Here is a 23,648-nt window from a genome sequence, read left to right on the forward strand (position 1 = left end):
CAATCCCGGTGCGCGGGGCCTGCACGGAAGCGCTTCCGATCGGGCCGGAAGTTCCGGTCGCGGCCTGGCCCGGTGCGCGGCGGTGCGGCCTCCGTCCCGGTGCTGCCATGGCGGACGTGACCGCGCGGAGCCTGCAGTACGAGTACAAGGCGGTGAGTGCGGCCTCCCCGGCCCCTCAATCCCCCCCTGGGCCCGGGTCCCGCCGCCAGAGTGGCCTGTTCGAGGCGCACCCGGTGTAACGGCGCTTTACCGGGGCGGGGAGCGGGTTTTAAGGGTAAAAATCCTCATTGAAGGGTTTTTCCGGCCCTTTTCCCCCTTCAAGCGGGATTTGCCGGTACCGAAGTGGCTTAAACTCTAAACACGCGCTTGGTGGGGGGGATTAAATAACCTCTCAGTTCATTAAAATGCAAATTTATTTGTGTGTGGAGCAACGCGGAGCGTGTTGGGTTAAAGGGATTGTGGGGGGGACCCCGCAGGGAGATGCAGGCCCCCAAATCAGCCCCACATTGGGAGCAAAGGCCCCAAATCAGCCCCGTGACAGGACCCACAGTCCCAAAACAGACCCACGGTGAGACCCAGAGCCCCAAATCAGACCCATGATGGGACCCATAGCCCTAAATCAGCCTCAGGGGAGGACCCACGGACCCAACTCTGCCCCACAGTGGGACCTGTGGCCCCAAATCAGCCCCACAGCAAGACCCACAGCCCCAAATCAGCCCCACAGTGAGACCCATGGCCCTAAATCATCCCCACTGTGGAATCCCAGGCCCCAAATCGACCCCACGGTGGGACCCATGGACCCAAATCTGCCCCACAGTGGGACCTGTGGCCCCGAATCATCCCCACAGCAGGACCCACAGCCCTAAATCAGCACCATGATGGGATCCAGAGCCCCAACTCATCCCTATGATGGGACCCACAGCCCTAAATCAACCTCGTGGGGAGACCTATGGACCCAACTCTGCCCCATGGGGGGACCCATGGACCCAACTCTGCCCTACAGTGGGACCTGTGGCCCCGAATCATCTCCACATCAGGACCCACGGCCCTAAATCAGCCCCACAGTGGGACCCAGGACCCAAACCAGCCCCTTCTCTCCCCTCTCTCAGAACTCCAACCTCGTCCTCCAAGCCGACCGCTCGCTGATCGACCGGACACGGCGCGATGAGCCCACCGGGGAGGTCCTGTCGCTGGTGGGGAAGCTGGAGGGGACGCGTATGGGGGACAAGGCGCAAAGAACCAAACCCCAGATGCAGGAGGAGCGACGAGCCAAGTGAGTGCGAGACGTGGATTTTCACAAAAAACCACTCCAGGGATCTAATCTTTCGTTCTTGTCTTTGAATAGTGTGGCTTTGGTTTGTTTTAGGGGTATAAATGGGGTAGAATTTGATGTTTTGGGGAGTATTTTGTAGTGGAAAATGTTTTGGTGCAGGGATGCAGATTAAATCCACCAGTGGCAAGATGCAGAGATGTTGTCACTTTCTCCATGTTAAAAAGCTAAAATTGAAGGGAAAAAATTAAAAATACGTATTTTATTCCTTTATTTCTTAAATAAAAGCGACTAGTGATAGCTTTCCTCCCGTCCCCTCTCCGCAGGAGACGCAAGCGCGATGAGGACAGACACGACATCAACAAGATGAAGGGTTACACGCTGCTCTCCGAGGGCATCGATGAGATGGTGGGGATCATCTACAAACCCAAAACCAAGGAGACCCGCGAGACCTACGAGGTGTTGCTGAGCTTCATTCAGGCGGCTCTGGGGGACCAGGTGAGGATGGGGACACTGGGAGAGGGTTCAAAGTCTGAAAGATCCATCTCTTGGAGGCTTTAATTGTTGGTTGATGATTTGTTGGGTGACGGCGGCTCAATATGAGGCAGCGTATGCCCAGGTGGCCAAGAGACCACCAGCGTCCTGGCTTGTGTCACCACCAGTGTGGCCAGGGGGACCAGGGTGGTTACCAAACCCTGTGTTGGGCACTGGGGAGGCCAGACTGTGAATCCTTGGTGCAGTTTTGGGCCCCTCAGCTCAGAGCTCAAAGTGGCGGCACCAAAATCACCTCAGGGCTCAAAATGGCGGTCCCAGGGGTGGCGGGATCACCTCATGAAAGCCCTTGAGGTGCTGGAGCGAGTTGAAAGAAGGGAACGGAGTTGGTGAGGGGCTGGAGCACAAGTGTGATGGAAGCGGCTGAGGGACCTCGGGGTTCAGCTGGAGAACAGGAGCTGAGGGGAGACCTTCTGATCTCTGAACTGCCTGAAAGGAGCTTGGAGCATGGAGGGGGTTGGTCTGTGCTCCCAAGTGAGAAAACAAGAGGAAACAGCCTCAAGTTGCGCCAGGGGAGGTTGAGGTTGGGTGTGGGGAACAATTTCTTCCCCAAAGGGCTGTGGGGCATTGGAACAGGCTGCCCAGGGCAGTGCTGGAGTCACCATCCCTGGAGGGCTGGACAGACAGAGATGAGGTTCTCAGGGACATGGGATGTGTTAACAGTTGGACTCAATCTTCAAGGTCTTTTCCAACCTATATAATTCTCTATTTCCCTGTTACTCCTCCTGCAGCCGCGCGACATCCTCTGTGGAGCGGCCGACGAGGTGCTGGCGGTGCTGAAGAACGAGAAGCTGCGCGACAAGGAGCGGCGCAAGGAGATCGATCTGCTGCTGGGACAGACCGACGACACCCGCTACCACGTGCTGGTGAACCTGGGCAAGAAAATCACGGATTACGGCGGAGACAAAGAAATCCAGAACATGGGTAAGGGGTGGGCGTAAATTCGGGTTATTTTTTGTGAAATCCAGCACTACCCAGGGTCACGTTTACACACAGAGAAGCCAGAAAAACATTTGGAGAGTTTTCAAGCCCCAAACCCCCATTTCTTTTCATCTTTTTGGATGCACGGAGGTGTGGGCGGGCGCGTGGATCTGTCGACCTTCCATGTGGCGTCCAGATTTCCTGATTAATTAATTGCCCTTTTCTTTTGCAGACGACAACATCGATGAGACCTATGGGGTGAATGTCCAGTTTGAGTCCGATGAGGAGGTACGAGCCCTGCGGTATTTCTGCTGGGAAGGAGAAGCTGGATTATTTTAGCTCCCGTTTCCTGGCTTGGGGAGGATTTGTTGCTTATCTTGTTAATCCCAGGCTTAACGTGAGTCAGCAGGGTGGAAAGCAGATGGTGATATTTCGATCTCGTGGGGGAAACTTGACATATTGGGAGGAATAGAGACATTCAGACGTGCTGGTTTTGCAGAAATGCTCCCTGGGATTGTGTTGTGAGAGGATGATAAGAGGGAGAAATATAAGATTGTTGCAGCCACTGGCAAAATCTCTCTGTGATGAGTGGAAATAATCCCATCACATGGCGCTTTACCTCGACAACAGCGTCGTTTTCCTGTGAAAAATCCAAACCTGGCTGTTTCCCCTTAAGAACAAGCTGTCAGATTATTCATTTCCGTCGAGGAAAAGCTTCTCTTTGATGTTTCCAAAAGCCACTCACTGCGATTTTGCTCTCGACAGGAAGGCGATGAGGACATTTACGGCGAAGTGCGTGACGAGGCGTCCGATGACGACATGGAGGGGGATGAAGCCGTCGTCCGCTGCACCCTCTCAGCCAACGTGAGTTACCCAGGAACGTGCCAAAACGTTTTTGGGGTGGTTTGGAGGAGAATCGTGGATCCCGAGGGTCTGTGGGTGCAGTTTGAGGGTGGAATGGAGCCTTGAAGCTGTTGTCTGCAAGGCCAAAATTAGTATAATTAACAGCTCTGGCAGCTGCACGGTTGCATCTGTGGGCTTGAGAGAGGCCCCAAACACTCGCTCCGCACCACAAACCTCACGTGCCTGCTTTCTCGCAGGAAAATAACATTTTAATGGGATTTTTCCCCCAGCTCGTGGCCTCGGGTGAGCTGATGAGTTCCAAGAAGAAGGATCTGCACCCTCGCGACATCGACGCCTTTTGGCTGCAGCGGCAGCTCAGCCGCTTCTACGACGACGCCATCGTTTCGCAGAAGAAGGCGGATGAAGTGCTGGAGATCCTGAAGGTCGGTGGTCGCCTCGCAATACCCATCTGAAAACCAGGAGTTTAAATCCCAAATAACTTGTTATTTTTTGTTTTTTCAAATTTAACTGCTAAACACAATTGTGGATACACTGTATTTGCCAATAAGATGGGTTTAGTCTTGGTTTGCAGAGAATTCTTCTTCTGAGGGGAAGGCGGTTGGGTTTTTGTTGGTGTTTGCTGTGCCATCACCCTAAGTTGTGTCTGTTTTCCTGTTAATTTTGGTACTGATGCTTGTGATGCGCTGGGGAAGAAAGGGAGTCACTGAGGGTGGGATTTTAACCCAAATCAGGCGCCTGGTTTTGCGTGTAGCTGCGGTTTAGCTCCGCTGAGCTCGGTTCTGCACGGGGCAGGGTTCCTGTCCCATAGGATGTGGATTTAACAGGTCCTTCCTCGTTTCTCTTCCTCCCAGACCGCGAGTGATGACCGCGAATGTGAGAACCAGCTCGTTCTGCTCCTGGGCTTCAACACCTTCGACTTTATTAAAGTTCTACGACAGCACCGCATGATGAGTGAGTGACGTTCACTTTTAACCCTCCTGCCTCGTTTCTTCGCCGTTCTGACGCAATTCTAACCCAACCCCAGGCTTTTTAACCATAATCAGCACTTCTTTGTAATGCTTCGCTCCCTTTTTTTGCTTCAATCAACCCTAACCGCGTCTGTTATCTTTTAATTCCATTTTCTCAGTCCTGTACTGCACTTTGCTGGCCAGCGCGCAGAGCGAGGCAGAAAAAGAAAGGATCATGGGGAAGATGGAAGCGGATCCCGAGCTGTCCAAGTTCTTGTATCAGCTGCATGAGACAGAGAAGGAGGATTTGATCCGGGTAAGTTGGGACGGGAAGAGAAATCAACGGATTCCTTTGCTCTTCGTGAGACAGGAGCCGCTGACTCAGCTGGGATCGCGAAACCCTGGGAAACGTCGCTGACATTCAGCTGAGAGGGCGATTTATTCGCCACTTCTTATTTTTCGAGTCGCTCCACTGTCTGCTTTTCCATGAAAACAGCAATAGCCGCAAGTTTTATGGTTTTTCGCCGCGGTTAAGTGTTTTGTAACAGCGCTGGGTCACCTCCGGGCCTCCTGGATGTCACGCTCAGCGCAATAAATCACTCTGGTCACCTCTGACCAGCGCCTAATTTCTGGGGTTGGAACATGACACTCAAGAGATTTATTGGCCTTTGGGTGACAGAGGTTCCCTGACCGATCTGAGAGTTGTTTTTTTGAGGGGTTAACACCATATCCCTGCTTTTTTGCTAAAAAAACCCCAATTACATTGATGTGAGGGGCCAGTTTGGTGTCTGTGTGTTTGAGGAGCGCTGTTAGCTGGGTTTGTGCTGGGGCGCTGCACGTTTGTGCGTCTTCACGCCCCGTTTCCTTCCCTCTACTCTCTTGGAAAGCAGATTTACATCCTGGCCCTGGGGACACTGATTTCTAGTCCCAAAAATTATTGTTTCTGGTTATGTGAATGCCCGTGTTTGACAGAAATTGCGTCTTGCGGCTCTCTGGCTGTGCGGAGTCGCCAGTGTTTGATGGGAGAGCCCGACTGTCCATGCAGGAGGTTCGCGGCTCCTCCCCAGTGCTGAATTTCCCTCTCTCATCTCTTATCTCTCATCTCCTCACAGGAGGAACGTTCTCGGCGGGAGCGCGTCCGTCAGTCCCGCATGGACACGGACTTGGAGACCATGGATCTGGACCAAGGAGGGGAGGTAAAGCTCTTTGAAATTATCCGTTCCTAATTCCTCTTACAAGCACAAATAGAGACCGTGAAGTGACACAGGCAGGAAAATATCAACAATAACCCCCTGGTGCGTTTGCAAGTTGGATGCGATTGCTTTTCCTTTGGTCCCAGGGTGAAAACAGCAGGAAAACTTTCTCTAATTCTTCCCCTTTGCTGTTTCCAGGCGCTGGCTCCCAGGCAGGTGCTGGATTTGGAGGATCTGGTCTTTGCCCAGGGGAGTCACTTTATGGCCAACAAGCGCTGCCAGCTCCCCGACGGCTCCTTCCGCCGCCAGCGCAAGGGCTACGAGGAGGTTCATGTGCCGGCGCTAAAACCAAAGCCCTTTGGCTCCGAAGAGGTTGGTGACCTGATTGCGTCCCCTGTCCCCCTGAGCTGGGCAATGCTGAGGCCAAACCTCAAATCCTGGGGGCAGTTTTGGGCCCCTCATGCCAAAAAAGAGCTTGAGGTGCTGGAGCGAGTTCAGCAAAGGAAAAATTAGGAGAACTTCCAGGAAACTGGACGGGGCTCTTAGCAACCAAGATGTCCCTGCTCATGGCCTAGATGAGCTTTGAAGGTCCCTTCAACCCAAACCCATTTTTTAATTGCTTGATTTATTGCTAATATCGTGACAGACGCTTCCCGCGTTGATGTGGCTCTGACACCCTCTCAGGTTTCTTGCAGAACCCTTATTTTAAGCGGAGAGATTTTGCGTGGCCTAAACGGGTTCCTGATTTCTGGTTTCTCGCTTCTGGGTTGTGTATCCTGGGCGGGTGGTTTGTGTCTCAGTCTTTCCCTGCCCCCTTCAGCCACTTTGCTGAGCCTTGAGCTCTGTTTTTCCTCCCTCTTTGCTGTGTGGGCCGTAGTTCTGGCCGATCCCTGGTGAGAAACCGCTTCTTTTGATCAGCGCAGGCAGCGGAAATGTGGTCGGAGCTGCCCCATCATGTGGACATGGCGGGGATTTGCTTTTCAGATGGCGTAGCCAACTGAGACTTGTGCTAATTAGAGCGCACGAGCTTCGTTTGATCTTTCCCAACCTGCTCCATGATCCTTGGGCACGAGGCTTTTTTTCCTGCCCATCTGGAGACAATATGACCCTTGTTCTCCCCAGGGAGTCTCTGAGGTCTCACATATGCCCTGCAGCCTGCGAGGTACTGAAACAAAGGCACTGAACTTGATATTTCCCATTTTTTGTTGTTGTTTTTATTTTCAGCAATTGGTTTCTGTGGAAAAATTACCCAAATACGCCCAGGCTGGATTTGAGGGGTTTAAAACACTGAACCGTATTCAGAGCAAACTCTACCGCGCGGCGCTGGAGTCGGATGAGAACCTGCTGCTGTGTGCTCCCACGGTAAGGAGCCTGAAATTTGGGGAGGTCCAGAAGGATTATTTTTTGTGGGGGGCACAGATTTGACGGGACTGGTTCTGTTTGTGTCCTAGGGCGCTGGGAAGACCAACGTGGCGCTCATGTGCATGTTGCGAGAAATCGGGAAGCACATTAATATCGACGGAACCATCAACGTGGACGAGTTCAAGATTATCTACATCGCGCCCATGAGGTCCCTGGTGCAGGAGATGGTTGGCAGCTTCGGGAAGGTGAGGAGAGGGGTGGTCCTGGCCCTGCTTGTGCTGGAGATTGGGGAAGATGAGATTTATTGCGGTGATTTCCTAATGCAGTGCTTGTAGAAGGATTGAAGCTTTGGGAGAGGATGAGTTTGGCTTGTGCTGTTCATTTCTTACTGAGCTCTCAGTGTGTTGATATCGGCTTTGAGTGTCAGCGTGGGCTGTGAAATCAGAGAATCAGAATTATTTTGGTTGGAAAAGACCTTGAAGATCGAGTCCAACCATAACCCACCCCTGGCACTGCCCCATGTCCTGAGAACCTCATGTCCGTCTGTCCAACCCTCCGGGGATGGTGCCTCCAGCACTGCCCTGGGCAGCCTGTTCCAATGCCCCACAGCCCTTTGGGGAAGAAATTGTTCCCCACATCCAACCTCAACCTCCCCTGGCGCAACTTGAGGCTATTTCCCCTCGTCCTATTCTGGTTCCCTCAGCCTCTCCCATCACACTTGTGCTCCAGCCCCTTCCCCAGCTCCATTCCCTTCTCTCAACTCCCTCCAGCACCTCAATTCACGCATTTCTTCAAGCTCTATAGTGGGATGAGCGTAAAACCCTCTCTGAGCATCTCAGGGCTGCGCTGCTCTAACACCACCCCAGAAAACACCCATTTTACCCAGTTTTAATCACCCCTGGATTTCCTCTTAGCGCCTGGCGAGTTATGGCATCAACGTGGCCGAGCTGACAGGGGATCACCAGCTGTGCAAGGAGGAGATCAGCGCTACCCAGATCATCGTCTGCACCCCAGAGAAGTGGGACATCATCACCCGCAAGGGAGGAGAACGTACCTACACCCAGCTGGTGCGGCTGGTCATCCTGGTGAGCGACCTGCAAAGCCCCAGCACCGAGGATGGGGACGATGACGGGAGCTTTGTCATTTGTTTTTGCAATTTCTGAATGTGTGTTAACAGATGACGATGTGTCTGGCGCTTGGTTGTGGAGAGACTCTGGCTGGGATGAGTGTCCTTCAGTCCACGCAAGCACATTTGCTGATAAATTAAACCAAAAAGGGGTGAATCAAGCAGGTTTGCAGCGGGGATAACTCTTGTTTTTTCTCTTTAGGATGAGATTCACCTCCTGCATGACGACCGAGGCCCCGTCCTGGAGTCTTTGGTGGCCAGAGCCATCCGCAACATCGAGATGACGCAGGAGGACGTGAGGCTGGTTGGTTTGAGCGCCACCCTCCCCAACTACGAGGACGTGGCCACGTTCCTGAGGGTGGACCCGGCCAAGGGCTTGTTCTATTTCGATAACAGGTACCGTGAAAAGCTGCGAGAGATTTTGGATGATCAGCTGGTGGGGAGCGGTTGTTTTGTGGGAAATGCGTCTGTCAGATGGTGTTGGGGGCTCACTGGAGCTTCATCCTGCTCTCAACACGCATTTATTTGCTCTTAGATCTGACAATAAATGTATATTTAGGACTAGAGTGGTAAAATACAGCCTTAAAATGCGTACCAGGGGTCCGGTGTGGCTGTATTTGCAGGAAGGTGCTTTAGAGAAGGCGGAGAAACGCTTATGTACTTGCGTACTGCATGGGGTGTTTGAAGGAAGCCTAAAATGGGATTATGGTTGTTCCTGAAACACCTGTTTTGTTCCCTGAGTTCGTGCGGACCACAGGAAATAGGAATTGAGGTTGCTGACCCCTCGTGTTTAGTTGAACCAGAACAGGAGACATCAAATCTCTGACTAAATTGAGGAACAAACGACATTTATTGTGTTTGGTGGTGTAAAACACAGGCTGCCTTTTGACGGGACCTTTGTATTGGCGTTTCTGTGTTCTTCTGGTTTATTTACTTGATTTTTCTCCTCGCAGCTTCCGCCCGGTGCCCCTGGAGCAGACCTATGTGGGCATCACCGAGAAGAAAGCGATCAAACGCTTCCAGATCATGAACGAGATTGTTTATGAGAAGATTATGGAGCATGCGGGGAAGAACCAGGTTTGATACTTAGTTTTATTGTTCCTCACACGCTTAATCCCGGTTCGTGTCTCTTGCCGGTGGGATTCTTTGGAGCTGCAGTGAAGAAGAGGGTGGGTTTGGGTTGGTGATGCTGAGAGAGGAAGAAATGCAGGTTTTCTCTCTGATTAATAAATGATCCATCCTTTTGGAAGGAGGGAGGGACCTGGGGGTTCAGCTGGAGAACAGGAGCTGAGGGGAGACCTTCTGATCTCTGAACTGCCTGAAAGGAGCTTGGAGCCAGGGGGGGTCGGGCTCTGCTCCCAAGGAGCAAGCGCCAGGAGCAGAGGAAACGGCCTCAAGTTGCGCCAGGGGAGGTTGAGGTTGGATCTGGGAAACAGTTTCTTCCCCAAAGGGCTGTGGGGCATTGGAACAGGCTGCCCAGGGCACTGCTGGAGTCACCATCCCTGGAGGGTTGGACAGACGGACATGAGGTTCTCAGGACACGGGGCAGTGCCAGGGGTGGGTTATGGGTGGACTTGATCTTCAAGGTCTTTTCCAACCACAACGACTCTGTTATTCTCTGATTCCTCTCTCAGTGATGTCTCAATCTGTTTTTTACCAGGTGCTGGTGTTTGTTCACTCCAGGAAGGAAACCGGCAAGACCGCCCGGGCCATCAGGGACATGTGTCTGGAGAAAGACACCCTGGGGCTGTTCCTGCGGGAGGGCTCGGCCTCCACCGAGGTCCTGCGCACCGAAGCTGAGCAGTGCAAGGTACTTATTCCAACACAGCAACAGCACCAGCGCAGCTGCAAAGATTCCGCCGCTTCAGTGCAGTTTTGCAGCTTTTCCTCTAGAATATGCGCTACCTTCTTGTTGCTTCTTTTCCCCCTGGTGTTACTCGAGTAGAAAACCCAGAGCTGGTTGTGTTTCTGCTGCAGAACCTGGAGCTGAAGGACCTTCTTCCTTACGGCTTCGCCATCCACCACGCTGGGATGACGCGCGTGGACCGGACGCTGGTGGAGGATCTGTTTGCTGACAAGCACATTCAGGTGAGCCACGCTTCCCAGGAGGGGCTGCATATTTATTTGGGGTTGTTACTTCACAAAAAACTCACTTGAGTCGCTTTTTCCAAGTTCCAAAATCAAGAGAATCGAGCGTAGCCAACCCCCATCCCGTTCAGCTGCAGCTGGTGCTTGATTTTTATGTAAGGAATAGAAACAAAAAGCACGTGGCTGGGAGGAGAGAGGGCAAAACCTTCTATCCTAGGCCTGGCTTTGTGTTTTAAGCTAGAGGCCTGTCCCAGAGCAGGCCATCTCCTCCACGCTTGCCACTTTGGCAAAACCCCATTCACAAAGTTTCCTGGCAATTATAAACGTAATTATAAAAGGATTTTCCGAGAGTCATGCAGTGAGCTGGGGAATTTGGACCAAAATCTTGCTCTTCATCCAATTTTCCTGTGCTGACCTGTCAAGACAGTCACAATTCTCAGTCTTTGTCCCTTTTCTGCATGTCTTTAATGCCAGGACCAGCATTTTAGACCCATTTTTTTCCCTAGGAAGTGGCTTTGATGGCTGTTTTGCTCCCGCAGGTGCTGGTTTCCACAGCCACACTGGCCTGGGGTGTCAACCTCCCCGCTCACACCGTCATCATCAAGGGGACGCAGGTTTACAGCCCCGAGAAGGGACGCTGGACCGAGCTGGGCGCTCTGGACATTCTGCAGGTGAAGTTCTGGGGACGCAGATGCTGCCGGGACGCAGGGCGGGATTTTTCCTTTCCCTCCGAGCCACTTTTGAGATCTGATTTTGTATTTTCTCAGCACAGTCGCTCCCTGTTCTCTGCTGTCAAACTGTGAGAGCAGAGAAGCAGATCAGTAGAAGGACAAATAGTTTCTCTCTCAGTATCTTGCCCAGACCCATCTGAGATATTTATGTGTCTCCTCCCAGCTAGAATTAAAACAACCTGAGCAATCCAGCGAAAAACCCCCAGGACGCGACAGCAAAGAGAAAATGCCAAAACTTGTATATTTTGCTGACCTCACCTTGTTTTCAGATGCTGGGGCGTGCCGGAAGGCCGCAGTACGACACCAAAGGAGAGGGCATCCTCATCACATCCCATGGTGAGCTGCAGTATTACCTGTCCCTGCTCAACCAGCAGCTCCCCATCGAAAGCCAGATGGTGTCCAAGCTCCCGGACATGCTGAACGCCGAGACGGTGCTCGGCAACGTCCAGAACGCAAAGGTGGGTGCCAGTCTTTGCTTTCCATGCCCGTTGTTGCACACCAAGAGCTGGTGGGAGTTGCAGGGGCTGCAGGATGATCCATGTTGGGGAAAGATGCCGTTGTCATACAGGAGCAAAGAAACTTGCACTGTTTGGTCCCTGGGGAGCAAAGTTTTAAGAGATTTGGAAAGGTTGCAAGAACTACCAGGCTGTAGGGCTGGCTGGTGGGAAGATGCTGCTGTAACTCAGAGCAGATCAAGTTCTCCACGTGGAGAAGGACACTGGGGAAAACTCTGCACGTGGAGGGTGGGTTTTAATTCCTTAATATTTTGCTGGTACTGGAGAAGATTCGTGGTGGCTCTGGTTTAATGTGACCTTCTCGCTCTCTGAACTGCGTGAAAGGAGGTTGGAGCCACGGGGGGTCGGCCTCTGCTCCCCAAGAACAAGCGCCAGGACCGGAGGAAACGGCCTCAAGTTGTGCCAGGGGAGGTTGAGGTTGAAAATTTGGGATAATTTCTTCCCCAAAGGGCTGTGGGGCATTGGAACAGGCTGCCCAGGGCAGTGCTGGAGCCACCATCCCTGGAGGGGTGGACAGACGTGGAGATAAGGGACATGGGTGGTGGAACGGGTGGACTTGATTTTCAAGCTGTTTTCCAACCAAAATGATGCTGTGTCCTATGTGAGCGCTGGGAGCACCAGGCTCTGACCCGGAGCATCATTCCTGCTCGCCCTGAGCCGTGTTCGTTGGCTCTGACCCGCATTGGTGTTTCCTCAGGACGCGGTGAACTGGCTGGGCTACACCTACCTGTACATCCGCATGCTGCGCTCCCCCACGCTCTACGGCATCTCCCACGACGATCTCAAGGGGGATCCGCTGCTGGACCAGCGCCGCCTGGACCTGGTTCACACCGCGGCGCTCATGCTGGACAAGAACAACCTGGTGAAGTACGACAAGAAGACGGGGAATTTCCAGGTGAGACCTGGGGAAGGTGCTGTGACCCACAGAGCTGGACGGGAGCAGCGCTGGCTGAGGGAAGGGATGCAAGAAAGATCTTAGTGTTTAAATACACATCCCAGAGCGTGTTTTGTCGTTCAGACCTATTGTTGAGCGTGTCTGTGGTTCCAGGGAGCTGTTTGCTGGCGTAAAACCCAACCCTCAGCCTGTTGCTGTTGTTTGCTGCTGCCTCCTAAGCAAATTCACATTCTCGTTGCTCCAGAGGCAGCGAGATGAGAAAGGGGAGGCTGGGATGGATGGGATTGTGTGCCAGATAAAGCAGCTTTCCTGGGTGATTTGTAGCCTGAGAGTCGTTTATTTTGCTGGAGGCATCTCCCCAGCCGCAGCCCCGTTCCTCTCCAGCATCTCCCATCTGTGCCACAAGCAGTTGGGTGTTTTTCTGCCACCTCACCCTGTTCCCATCGTCCCTGTGGCAGGTGACGGAGCTGGGCCGCATTGCCAGCCACTACTACATCACCAACGACACCGTGCAAACCTACAACCAGCTCCTGAAACCCACCCTGAGCGAAATCGAGCTGTTCCGCGTCTTCTCGCTCTCCTCGGAGTTCAGGAACATCACCGTGAGGGAGGTGAGGAGCCAAAACCCATCCCCAGTGATGCCGTGGGGGAAAACGAACCCTTCTCATCTCTCCTGCTTTGCTTTTTTTTCGCAGGAGGAGAAGCTCGAGCTTCAAAAATTGCTGGAGCGCGTTCCCATCCCAGTGAAGGAGAGCATCGAGGAGCCCAGCGCCAAGGTGAGCGCTGCCTGTCCCTTCGGTGGGACTTTTCTGCCTGTTTTGAGGGGAACAGTCATGATAAATGCCACTTTTGGGGGAGATTCCTTCTCCTTCTCCTTCTCCTTCTCCTTCTCCTTCTCCTTCTCCTTCTCCTTCTCCTTCTCCTTCTCCTTCTCCTTCTCCTTCTCCTTCTCCTTCTCCTTCTCCTTCTCCTTCTCCTTCTCCTTCTCCTTCTCCTTCTCCTTCTCCTTCTCCTTCTCCTCCTTTCTCCTCCTTCTCCTCCTTCTCCTTCTTTCTCCTTCTCCTCTTCCCTCTGTGGGACATTCTGGACTGCGTCAAAGATGCTCAAAGAGCTGCAGATGCGGCGCAGGACAATCAGACCCCTTGATGGCACATCTGTCCCACCTCAGAGCCCCCCGGGATCACGTGTGGTGCGGAGGGCGCTGAGAATCTCTTCTCCTTCCCCAGATCAACGTGCTCCTCCAGGCTTTCATCTCCCAGCTGAAGCTGGAAGGCTTTGCTCTCATGGCAGACATGGTGTATGTCACCCAGGTGAGCGAGGAAACACGACGGGGGCTTCGCTCTTTCCCCTCGGGTGCGCGCAATCCAGCCACCTCTCGGTCTCAAACAACTATTTGTACCTCGAAAATCGAGTTTGTGGCCAGAAATGGCTTTGAAAATCACTTGAGCAGCGAGGTCTAAGCTCTGTCAGGGTGGGAATTAGATCTTTGTTGCAGTCTCTAGTCTGTAATCAGAAAGATTCAGCGCCGGAGAACTGCAGTATAGTTTTTATTCTGCTACAAAGGCCAAGTTCCCAAGGCTGGGAATCAAGTAATTGCTCCACCCATTGGCGTTTGGGGTGAAGGACCTTTAATTCAATAAAGAACAATTATAAGAAGGACAGAGAAGGACTTTTACCAGGGCTTGGAGTGATAGCACAAGGTGTAAGGGTTTTAAACTGAAAAAGAGGAAGATTTAGGCTCGATATAAGGAAGAATTGTTTACAATGAGGGTGGTGAGACACTGCCCAGAGGAGCTGTGGATGGAAGTGCTTAAATCCCTGTTGGACGGGGCTCTGAGCAACCTGATCTGCATGAAGATGTCCCTGCTCATGCCAGGGGTTGCACTGGATCTTTACAAGGTCCCTTCCCACCCAAACTATTTAATTCTCATGCGGCTGGGCAGGAAAATGGGCGAAAAAGAAGGCAGAGTTGGATGTGACGCTGTTCTCTGTCCCGCAGTCCGCAGGGCGGCTGATGCGCGCCATCTTCGAGATCGTCCTCAACCGCGGCTGGGCCCAGCTCACCGACAAGACCCTCAACCTCTGCAAGATGATCGACAAACGCATGTGAGTGAGAGCTGGGAGTTAATTTCTGACCGGAGGAGACGCTTCAGCGAGCTCTGTAGGGATGGGGAAGGAGAAAATGTGCCCGTTGGGGTGGAAAGGAGCTGCCGAGGGCTGGTTTTTGACAGCGGGAGGAGCCTCGGTGCTCTGGAGGCTCCGTCTCTTGTTTCTTGGGTTGTGTGACGCCGCGGTGTCCTGGCAGGTGGCAATCCATGTGTCCCCTGCGCCAGTTCAAGAAGCTGCCTGAAGAAGTGGTGAAGAAAATCGAGAAGAAGAATTTCCCCTTCGAGCGACTCTACGACTTGAACCATAATGAAATAGGTATGGAAATGCAGACAAGCGGGAGGGGAGGAGGCGTCTGTCTCTTCGTTCTCCTCTGCCATGTTTTCATCCAGAAATTGGGAGGTTTTGCTAGTTGGAGGCTTTTCCCTGACACCCTCCAGCTGCTTGGATCACTGATAATAAATACCATTCATTTTGGGAGCTGTTGGTCGCCCCGTTATCCATCTGTCCTGACAGCAGCACCTCTCTATTGCAGGGGAACTGATCCGAATGCCCAAAATGGGCAAAACGATCCACAAATATGTTCACCTGTTCCCAAAACTGGAGCTCTCGGTCCACTTGCAGCCTATTACCCGCTCCACCCTGAAAGTCGAGCTCACCATCACCCCCGACTTCCAGTGGGACGAAAAGGTGAGCGAAACGGCGAAATATCGCCGGGATAAATGTGGGAGGAGAGCAGTTTGGGGTGGGATTGCTGTGGGAGACACAGAAAGGGGAGATCTGGACTCACACGGAGGTAACGGCCGCCCTGGCGCAGGTTCACGGTTCGTCCGAAGCTTTCTGGATCCTGGTGGAGGACGTGGACAGCGAGGTGATCCTGCACCACGAGTATTTCCTGCTGAAAGCCAAGTACGCGCAGGACGAGCACCTCGTCACCTTCTTCGTGCCCGTGTTCGAGCCGCTGCCCCCGCAGTATTTCATCCGGGTGGTCTCCGACCGCTGGCTCTGTAAGTCTCATGTCTCCCACTGGGAGAGCTCAGGGATTAAACTCTTTTAAGTGCTTTTGGAGATTAAAATGGGGTTTTTTTATGTGTGTCTGCCAGCCTGCGAGACCCAGCTGCCCGTTTCATTCCGCCACCTGATCCTCCCGGAGAAATACCCGCCTCCCACTGAGCTGCTGGACCTGCAGCCGCTGCCCGTCTCGGCTCTGCGGAACAGCGCCTTCGAGAGCCTCTACCAGGACAAGTTCCCGTTCTTCAACCCCATCCAGACCCAGGGTGGGTATCGCCTCCCCCAAACCGCCACCGTTTTGGTGTTTGCCTTTGATTTTTGGGGTTTATTCACTTCATGTGAGGAGCTTCTGTAGCTAATATTACATCCCCTCTACTCCCCCAAACCGTAGAGGTTTGACGGCTCGAAATATTCCCCTATAGGCCAGAGTATCTTTGATATTCTGTTGCAGACTAGAGCCTGTTTTGCACAGTGAATCCCACCCTAAAACTCTTAAATAGCCTTTTCTGTAGCTCCTCCTTGTGTGAGCTCCATCCGGGTTGGGATTTCCCTGCCTGTTTCTAAAGCTTTGATAGAAATGCGTGGAGATTTTGCTCAAACTTCTGCGTTGTCCCCCTGTCCCCAGTGTTTAACACCGTTTACAACAGCGACGACAACGTCTTTGTGGGTGCCCCCACGGGAAGCGGAAAGACCATTTGTGCCGAGTTCGCCATCCTGAGGATGTTGCTCCAGAACTCGGAGGGACGCTGCGTGTACATCACCCCCATGGAGGCCTTGGCAGAGCAGGTGGGCCTGGAATCTTGTGCAGAACTGGAGCTTAAGCTTGGCTTAAATTTGCTTCCTTGTCCCTGTTTCATTTTTCCTCATCCCTTCTTTGCTGTCGCATCCCTTAGGATGAATCCAGAGTCTTTTGATTAGTTGTGATCCCTCTGAGGAAGCAAAAAGACACCGTCCCACTGCCAACCCACTGATTTTAGTGTGTGTCTGGCAGGATTTGTTCTTAATTTGAGGTTTGTGTTTTCACCAGGTCTTCTTGGACTGGTATGAAAAGTTCCAGGAGCGTCTCAATAAGAAAGTGGTTTTGCTGACGGGGGAGACCAGCACCGACCTGAAGCTGCTGGGCAAAGGCAACATCATCATCAGCACCCCTGAGAAATGGGACATCCTCTCGCGACGCTGGAAACAGCGCAAGAACGTCCAGAACGTCAACCTCTTCATCGTGGATGAAGTGCATCTCATCGGGGGCGAAAATGGGGTGAGTTATGCTTCGGGAAGCTCCAGATCTCCATGGGTGATGGCGCTGGGGCTGGAGTGGCCGGAAAGCTCGATGTCCTCTCCTGTTCCTACTCTGACCTGTTTTCTCCGTCGTGCAGCCGGTGCTGGAGGTCATCTGCTCCCGCATGCGCTACATCTCCTCTCAAATCGAGCGGCCCATCCGCATCGTGGCCCTCAGCTCGTCCCTGTCCAACGCCAAGGACGTGGCTCACTGGCTGGGCTGCAGCGCCACCTCCACCTTCAACTTCCACCCCAACGTCCGCCCCGTGCCCCTGGAGCTGCACATCCAGGTAAAAATTTGGGGTAAAATCGTCTCCTTGCGCTCTCACCCGCTCTCCACACCCTGGTGGAGTCACCATCCCCGGAGGGGTTGAACAGATGAGGTTCTCAGGGACATGGGGCAGTGCCAGGGGAATACTTGGACTCAAATTTTGAGGTGCTTTTCCACCCAAAAAGATTCTACAATTTTCCAAGATGCTGAGCTCATGTTCTGAACCGAGAGAGCACCCTACAGTTACTGAAGAGTAAGGCTTAACTGCTAAATTGTATCTTTAATAGTGAGTGAGGGAGATGTGAGGGCAGGAGATACAGAAAAATCTGTTTATTCTTCCTATATCTGGCTTTGCATAGCTATTGAAGCTGTTAAGATAAAATTTCAGCACCAGAGATGCTTAATGGCTTTTCTGTTCAGTCTGATAAGGTGAATGCTGACAGTCCTAGTGTCACTGATCACATTAAGGGTTAATAGTTGCAGTACCTGCAGCTACAAGGATAAATATAACATAAACACAGCATAAATACAATCTAAAATCTGAAAATTAAATCCCTGACAGCTGCTGAATGCAGCACAAATACAATCCAAAATATGAAAATTAAATCCCTGCCAGCTAGAAATCAGTGTTCTTACAATAAAAACTATCTAGGAATAAATGTCAAATGCTTCTCCAATGCTGCATTTACACCTTTTTTTGTAACACAAATTGTTTTCACTGCTTGTGCTTTAGAAAAGCCTCTGATTCTTCCCTCGCAGGGCTTCAACATCAGCCACACTCAGACTCGCCTGCTCTCCATGGCCAAACCCGTCTACCACGCCATCATGAAGCACTCGCCCAAGAAACCCGTCATCGTTTTCGTCCCGTCCCGCAAGCAGACGCGCCTCACGGCCATCAACATCCTCACCACGTGCGCCTCGGACGTCCAGAGACAAAGGTAACGGCAGGGACGTGGTTTTTGTCTGTTTTGCCAGACTGAGGGACAACTAGTGATGGAAAACAGTCCCTTGGATGTGACTTCAAAGCGGGACAGGTGTCATCGAACTCTTTCCCTCCCCATCAGGTTCCTGCACTGCGCGGAGAAGGATCTGGTGCCGTACCTGGACAAGCTGAATGACAACACGCTGAAGGAGACGCTGGTGAACGGCGTGGGCTACCTGCACGAGGGGCTGACCCCCATGGAGCGGCGAGTGGTGGAGCAGCTCTTCAGCTCCGGTCAGTTCGGTGGCACAAGGACACACCAGATCTACCCGTAAACCCTTTTCCCCAGCACTTGCGTGAGCTTCGTGTCGCTTCTCTGCCTCCAAAAATCAGCGATCTTCACCTTCCCCATCTCTCCCGGACCCCTCTTTTTGCTGAGACCCCAAATCTTTCTCCCCCACCCCGATTTCCACGGGCTGACTCCTCTCCCTGTGCCCCTCGCAGGCGCGGTTCAGGTGATGGTGGCTTCGCGCAGCCTCTGCTGGGGAATGAACATCGCCGCTCACCTCGTCATCATCATGGACACGCAGTACTACAATGGCAAGATCCACGCGTGAGTGCGGTAACGCCACGGGGACACGACGTCCTGGTCCCCACGGGCTTTGTCCCCATCTGGGAATAGCGGGAGGGCGGCTGTGGTTCCCCCACAGCTTCGTTAACGCTCTCTCCGTGTCGCAGGTACGTGGATTACCCCATCTACGACGTCCTGCAGATGGTGGGTCACGCCAATCGCCCGCTGCAGGATGATGAGGGCCGTTGTGTCATCATGTGCCAGGGATCCAAGAAGGTGAGTGCCAAGCAGGGCACTTTTTATCCCTGAAAATGTCTTATCTCCTGCCTGGCACATGGATTTTTTCTCCCATGCTGATTTATAACCCTCACTCCAAGCCCTTCTCCAGGATTTTGGATTTATTTATCCTTTCCTGTAGGATTTCTTCAAGAAATTCCTCTACGAGCCCCTGCCCGTGGAGTCGCACTTGGACCACTGCATGCACGATCACTTCAACGCCGAGATCGTCACCAAGACCATCGAAAACAAGCAGGACGCTGTGGATTATCTCACCTGGACCTTCCTCTATCGCAGGATGACGCAGAATCCCAACTACTACAACCTGCAAGGTGAGCGGGGAGGTTCTATGCGGGTTGGGGGATGTTTGGGACCCTCTTTCTCTGCATTCTGCTTTTTCAAGAGCAATTTTTCTCCGTTTTGGGGAATTTCTGAGCCCTGTTCTGACCTGTCTCCGCAGGTGTGTCCCACAGGCACCTCTCAGATCATCTCTCTGAGCTGGTGGAACAGACCCTGAGCGACCTGGAGCAATCCAAGTGCATCAGCATCGAGGACGAGATGGACGTGGCTCCCCTGAACCTGGGCATGATCGCTGCCTACTACTACATCAACTACACCACCATTGGTAAGGGATGGGGACTCCTTGCTGTCCCCTCCCTGTGTCACCTTGAAGGGAGACCTTATTGCGGCCTTTCTGGACTTAAAAGAGGCTGATAAAAAAGATGGGGACAGACTTCTGAGCGGGGCCTGTTGCGATGGGACAAGGGGTGATGGTTTTAAACTAAAGCAGGGGAGATTTAGACTAAATATAAGAAATTGTTGGCCCTGAGGGTGGTGAGAGCCTGGCCCAGGTTGGCCAGAGAGGTGATGGATGAACCATCCCTGGAGACATCCCAAGCCAGGCTGGACGGGGCTTTGAGCAACCTGAGCTGGTGAAGATGTCCCTGTTCACGGCCTGGATGAGTTTAAAAGGTCCTTTCCAACCCAGATTTTAAGATTCTTGCACCATGGGGTTTAACGGCATGTGCTTTTCCCTCTCCGCCTTTCCCCAGAGCTCTTCAGCATGTCCCTCAACGCCAAAACCAAAGTGCGAGGGCTGATTGAAATCATCTCCAATGCCGCCGAGTACGAGAACATCCCCATCCGGCACCACGAGGACAACTTGCTGCGGCAGGTGAGTGTCACCACGTCACATCTGGATTCCTGTGGGGTCGGGAGAAGGATCCTGCGCATTTTTGTACTGATGGCTTTATTGTTTCTCCCTGCAGTTGGCCCAAAAAGTTCCCCACAAGCTGACCAACCCCAAATTCAACGATCCCCACGTCAAGACCAACCTCCTGCTTCAGGCTCACCTGTCGCGCATGCAGCTGAGCGCCGAGCTGCAGTCGGACACCGAGGAGATCCTCAGCAAGGTACAAAGGGACAGAGGGGAAAGGGACCTGGGGTCCTGGGGACAGCAGGGTGACCATGAGCCAGCACTGGGCCCTTGTGGCCAGGAAGGCCAATGGTACCTGGGGTGGGTTAGAAGGGGGTGGTCAGTAGGTCAGAGAGGTTCTCCTGCCCCTCTGCTCTGCCCTGGGGAGACCACACCTGGAATATTGTGTCCAGTTGTGGCCCCTCAGCTCCAGAAGGACAAGGAACTGCTGGAGAGAGTCCAGCGCAGGGCAACCAAGATGCTGAAGGGAGTGGAGCATCTCCCGTGTGAGGAAAGGCTGAGGGAGCTGGGGCTCTGGAGCTGGAGAAGAGGAGACTGAGGGGGGACCTCATTCATGTTCACAGAGATCTAAAGGGGGAGTGTCAGGAGGATGGAGCCAGGCTCTTCTCGGTGACAACCAGTGACAGGACAAGGGGCAATGGGTGCAAACTGGAACACAGGAGGTTCCACTTAAATTTGAGAAGAAACTACTTCTCAGTGGGGGTGTCGCCCAGAGAGGTTGTGGAGTCTCCTTCTCTGCAGACATTCAAACCCGCCTGGACACCTTCCTGTGGAACCTCAGCTGGGTGTTCCTGCTCCATGGGGGGATTGCACTGGATGAGCTTTCCAGGTCCCTTCAACCCCTCACATTCTGGGATTCTGTGTGATCGTGTGAAGGGGACTTTCCCACGTCACTGCATTGTGTCACCCCCTGAGCTGTCCCCATCTTCCCCCCACAGGCCATCCGGCTCATCCAGGCCTGCGTGGACGTGTTGTCCAGCAACGGGTGGCTCAGCCCCGCACTGGCTGCTATGGAACTGGCGCAGATGGTGACACAGGCCATGTGGTCCAAGGATTCCTACCTCAAGCAGCTGCCGCACTTCACCTCCGAGCACATCAAACGCTGCACGGACAAGGTACAATCTGGGGCGGGGGGGGAAGCACCGTAGTCCTGCCCTCACCCATTGAGGAGCCCCCAGGGCTGAAATGACACAAATCAGAGAATCATTTTGGGGTGGAAAAGCCCCTCGAGCTCATCGAGTCCAACCTCGCCCCATCCCTAGCCTTTGACAAGACGAAGATACGAGTTTTCCCTAAAGACTGAACCCAGAACCCCCCTGCAGAACCAGCTCTGCCCCTGAGTCAACAGAAAAACCTTTAATATGATTTATTTGCTACATGTTGAGTCCTAAAGACTCAAAGACTAAATCTTGAGAACACAAGCGGCATTTCAGGCAACAAAAATGAGGGTTGGAGGGTGACGACAAAGACATTTCCCACCTGGATGAAGCGATCGCTGCTTTGCAAAGGGAGTTTTGCAGTGGGGACTCAGCATTTAATGGAAAACAGGAGATTTTCCTGTGAAAATTTGAGCCATTTTGCATGAGAAATGAAGGGAATGGATTTAAACGGTGGGAATAGATAAATTAAGATAAATGAGCAAAGGGACTTGGCCTTGATATCGCTCTGAGATGGTAGATGACCGACGAGGTCATGGTGTCCTCGTATTTTCATCAAAAAACCAGAATCTTAACAGTAATTTACCATCTTGGAGTGACATTAAGACACCACCTGGTATCTTCAGCTCTGCAGTTGTTCAAAATACTTGCTGTTTTGGACGAATACTTGCTAAAATTTAATGCTGCCTGATATAAAATGTTACCCTCTCTGGGGCAGCTGTCTGGATGATGTTGTAGGTCCCTTCCAACTGAAATCGTCTCTTCTCTTCCTCCTTCTCCCTCTCTTCTCTTTCTCTTATCCTTCTCCTCCCCTTCTTCTCTTCTTTCTCTTTTCTCACTTTTCTCTTTCCTATTTTCTCTTTTGTCTTTTCTCTCTTTTCCTTTTTCTCTCTTTTCTCTCTTTTTATTTTACTCTCTTTTCTCTCTTCTCTTCCCCTTCCCTTCCCCTTCCCTTCCCCTTCCCTTCCCCTTCCCTTCCCCTTCCCTTCCCCTTCCCTTCCCCTTCCCTTCCCCTTCCCTTCCCCTTCCCTTCCCCTTCCCTTCCCCTTCCCTTCCCTTCCCTTCCCTTCCCTTCTTTCTCTTCTCTCTTTTCTCTCTTTTGTTTCTCTTCTCTTTTGTCTTCGCTCTTTGCTTTTCTCACTTTTTGCTTTTCTCTCTTCTAACTTTCCTCTCTTTCCCTCTTTTTTCCCTCTTTTCTCCCTTTTCCCTTTACCCTTTTTTCTCTTTTCTTCTCCTCCTCCTCCTCTTCTCCTCCTCCTCCTCTTCTCCTCCTCCTCCTCTTCTCCTCCTCCTCCTCTTCTCCTCCTCCTCCTCTTCTCCTCCTCCTCTTCTTCTCCTCCTCCTCTTCTTCTCCTCCTCCTCTTCTTCTCCTCCTCCTCTTCTTCTCCTCCTCCTCTTCTTCTCCTCCTCCTCTTTTCTCTCTTCTCCTTTCTCTCTCCTCTTCTCGCTGGCAGGGCGTGGAGAGCGTCTTCGACATCATGGAGATGGAGGACGAGGACCGCAACGCCCTCCTCCAGCTCTCGGACGCCCAGATCGCCGACGTCGCTCGGTTCTGTAACCGCTACCCCAACATCGAGCTCTCCTACGAGGTGGTGGAAAAGGACAGCATCCGCAGGTGAGGACAGCGCGGTCCCCTGGGCACTGTCCTGACACTGGGGGGAACACGGGGACTCTCTGACCCTCTGTTTTGCTGGTTTTGGTACAGCGGGGGGCCCGTGGTGGTGCTGGTGCAGCTGGAGCGCGAGGAGGAGGTCACCGGACCCGTCATCGCTCCCCTGTTCCCCCAGGTACGGGTGACACCAGGGTGACAAAAGTGTCACAGTGGGAGGGTCCAGCTATCCCCAGCCTGTTAACTCTTTATCTCTCTGGCAGAAACGCGAGGAGGGTTGGTGGGTGGTGATCGGCGACTCCAAATCCAACAGCCTCATCTCCATCAAGCGCCTGACGCTGCAGCAGAAAGCAAAGGTGAGCGAGAGGGGACACCAGGGGGGACACAGACAGGCACCCACTGTCCCCTCGGCCACCCCAACCCCATTTCTCCCTCTCCCCTTCAGGTGAAGCTGGATTTCGTCGCGCCGGCCACAGGGACGCACAATTACACCCTGTATTTCATGAGCGACGCCTACATGGGCTGCGACCAGGAATACAAGTTCAGCGTTGACGTGAAGGAGGCGGAAAGCGACAGCGAGTCCGACTGACGAGTGTCCCCCCAAATTTCAGCCACCGAACCCCAGCCCCGGTAGCACTTGTGTCACCTCCGTGTCGCTTCTTTGTATTTTCCTTTTTCCCCCCTTTTTTTTAAGGTGTTGATGCTTTGTACAGTGGTTTTTTTAGACGGGAGCTGCACATGGAATAAATCGTGAGACCCATTTTGGTCCT

At 52.8% G+C, this 23,648-nt stretch overlaps 1 protein-coding gene across 1 annotated transcript; it reads left to right on the forward strand.

Annotated features, from left to right (window-relative positions):
* Positions 1-23,638, forward strand: SNRNP200 (small nuclear ribonucleoprotein U5 subunit 200). The gene is made up of 45 exons (XM_065856563.2): positions 1-152; positions 1,110-1,273; positions 1,597-1,768; positions 2,554-2,746; positions 2,976-3,031; positions 3,509-3,607; positions 3,877-4,029; positions 4,459-4,558; positions 4,734-4,870; positions 5,667-5,750; positions 5,946-6,119; positions 6,972-7,109; positions 7,199-7,354; positions 8,024-8,194; positions 8,438-8,631; positions 9,189-9,312; positions 9,896-10,045; positions 10,213-10,323; positions 10,863-10,994; positions 11,324-11,512; positions 12,267-12,464; positions 12,923-13,075; positions 13,160-13,240; positions 13,691-13,774; positions 14,464-14,570; positions 14,770-14,888; positions 15,106-15,260; positions 15,388-15,577; positions 15,674-15,847; positions 16,207-16,367; positions 16,609-16,836; positions 16,955-17,146; positions 17,887-18,065; positions 18,192-18,343; positions 18,554-18,662; positions 18,788-18,896; positions 19,039-19,228; positions 19,357-19,521; positions 19,949-20,070; positions 20,165-20,308; positions 21,051-21,227; positions 22,724-22,884; positions 22,975-23,056; positions 23,142-23,234; positions 23,324-23,638. The coding sequence occupies exons 1-45, from the start codon at positions 108-110 to the stop codon at positions 23,465-23,467; spliced, it is 6,411 nt and encodes a 2,136-aa protein (XP_065712635.1). The 5' UTR covers positions 1-107; the 3' UTR covers positions 23,468-23,638.
* The last annotated feature ends 10 nt before the right edge of the window (positions 23,639-23,648 follow it).

This window comes from Patagioenas fasciata, chromosome 26 (assembly GCF_037038585.1).
Source record: "Patagioenas fasciata isolate bPatFas1 chromosome 26, bPatFas1.hap1, whole genome shotgun sequence".
In the NCBI taxonomy this organism is placed as follows: Eukaryota; Metazoa; Chordata; class Aves; order Columbiformes; family Columbidae; genus Patagioenas; species Patagioenas fasciata.

Bases quoted from the DNA above. Each gene is read 5' to 3' on its own strand.
- SNRNP200 (XM_065856563.2), top strand. From the start codon at position 108: ATGGCGGACGTGACCGCGCGGAGCCTGCAGTACGAGTACAAGGCG. The intron at 4,030-4,458 runs GTCGGTGGTCGC...TCTTCCTCCCAG, and splicing joins AAGTGCTGGAGATCCTGAAG to ACCGCGAGTGATGACCGCGA. The intron at 8,195-8,437 runs GTGAGCGACCTG...TTTTCTCTTTAG, and splicing joins TGGTGCGGCTGGTCATCCTG to GATGAGATTCACCTCCTGCA.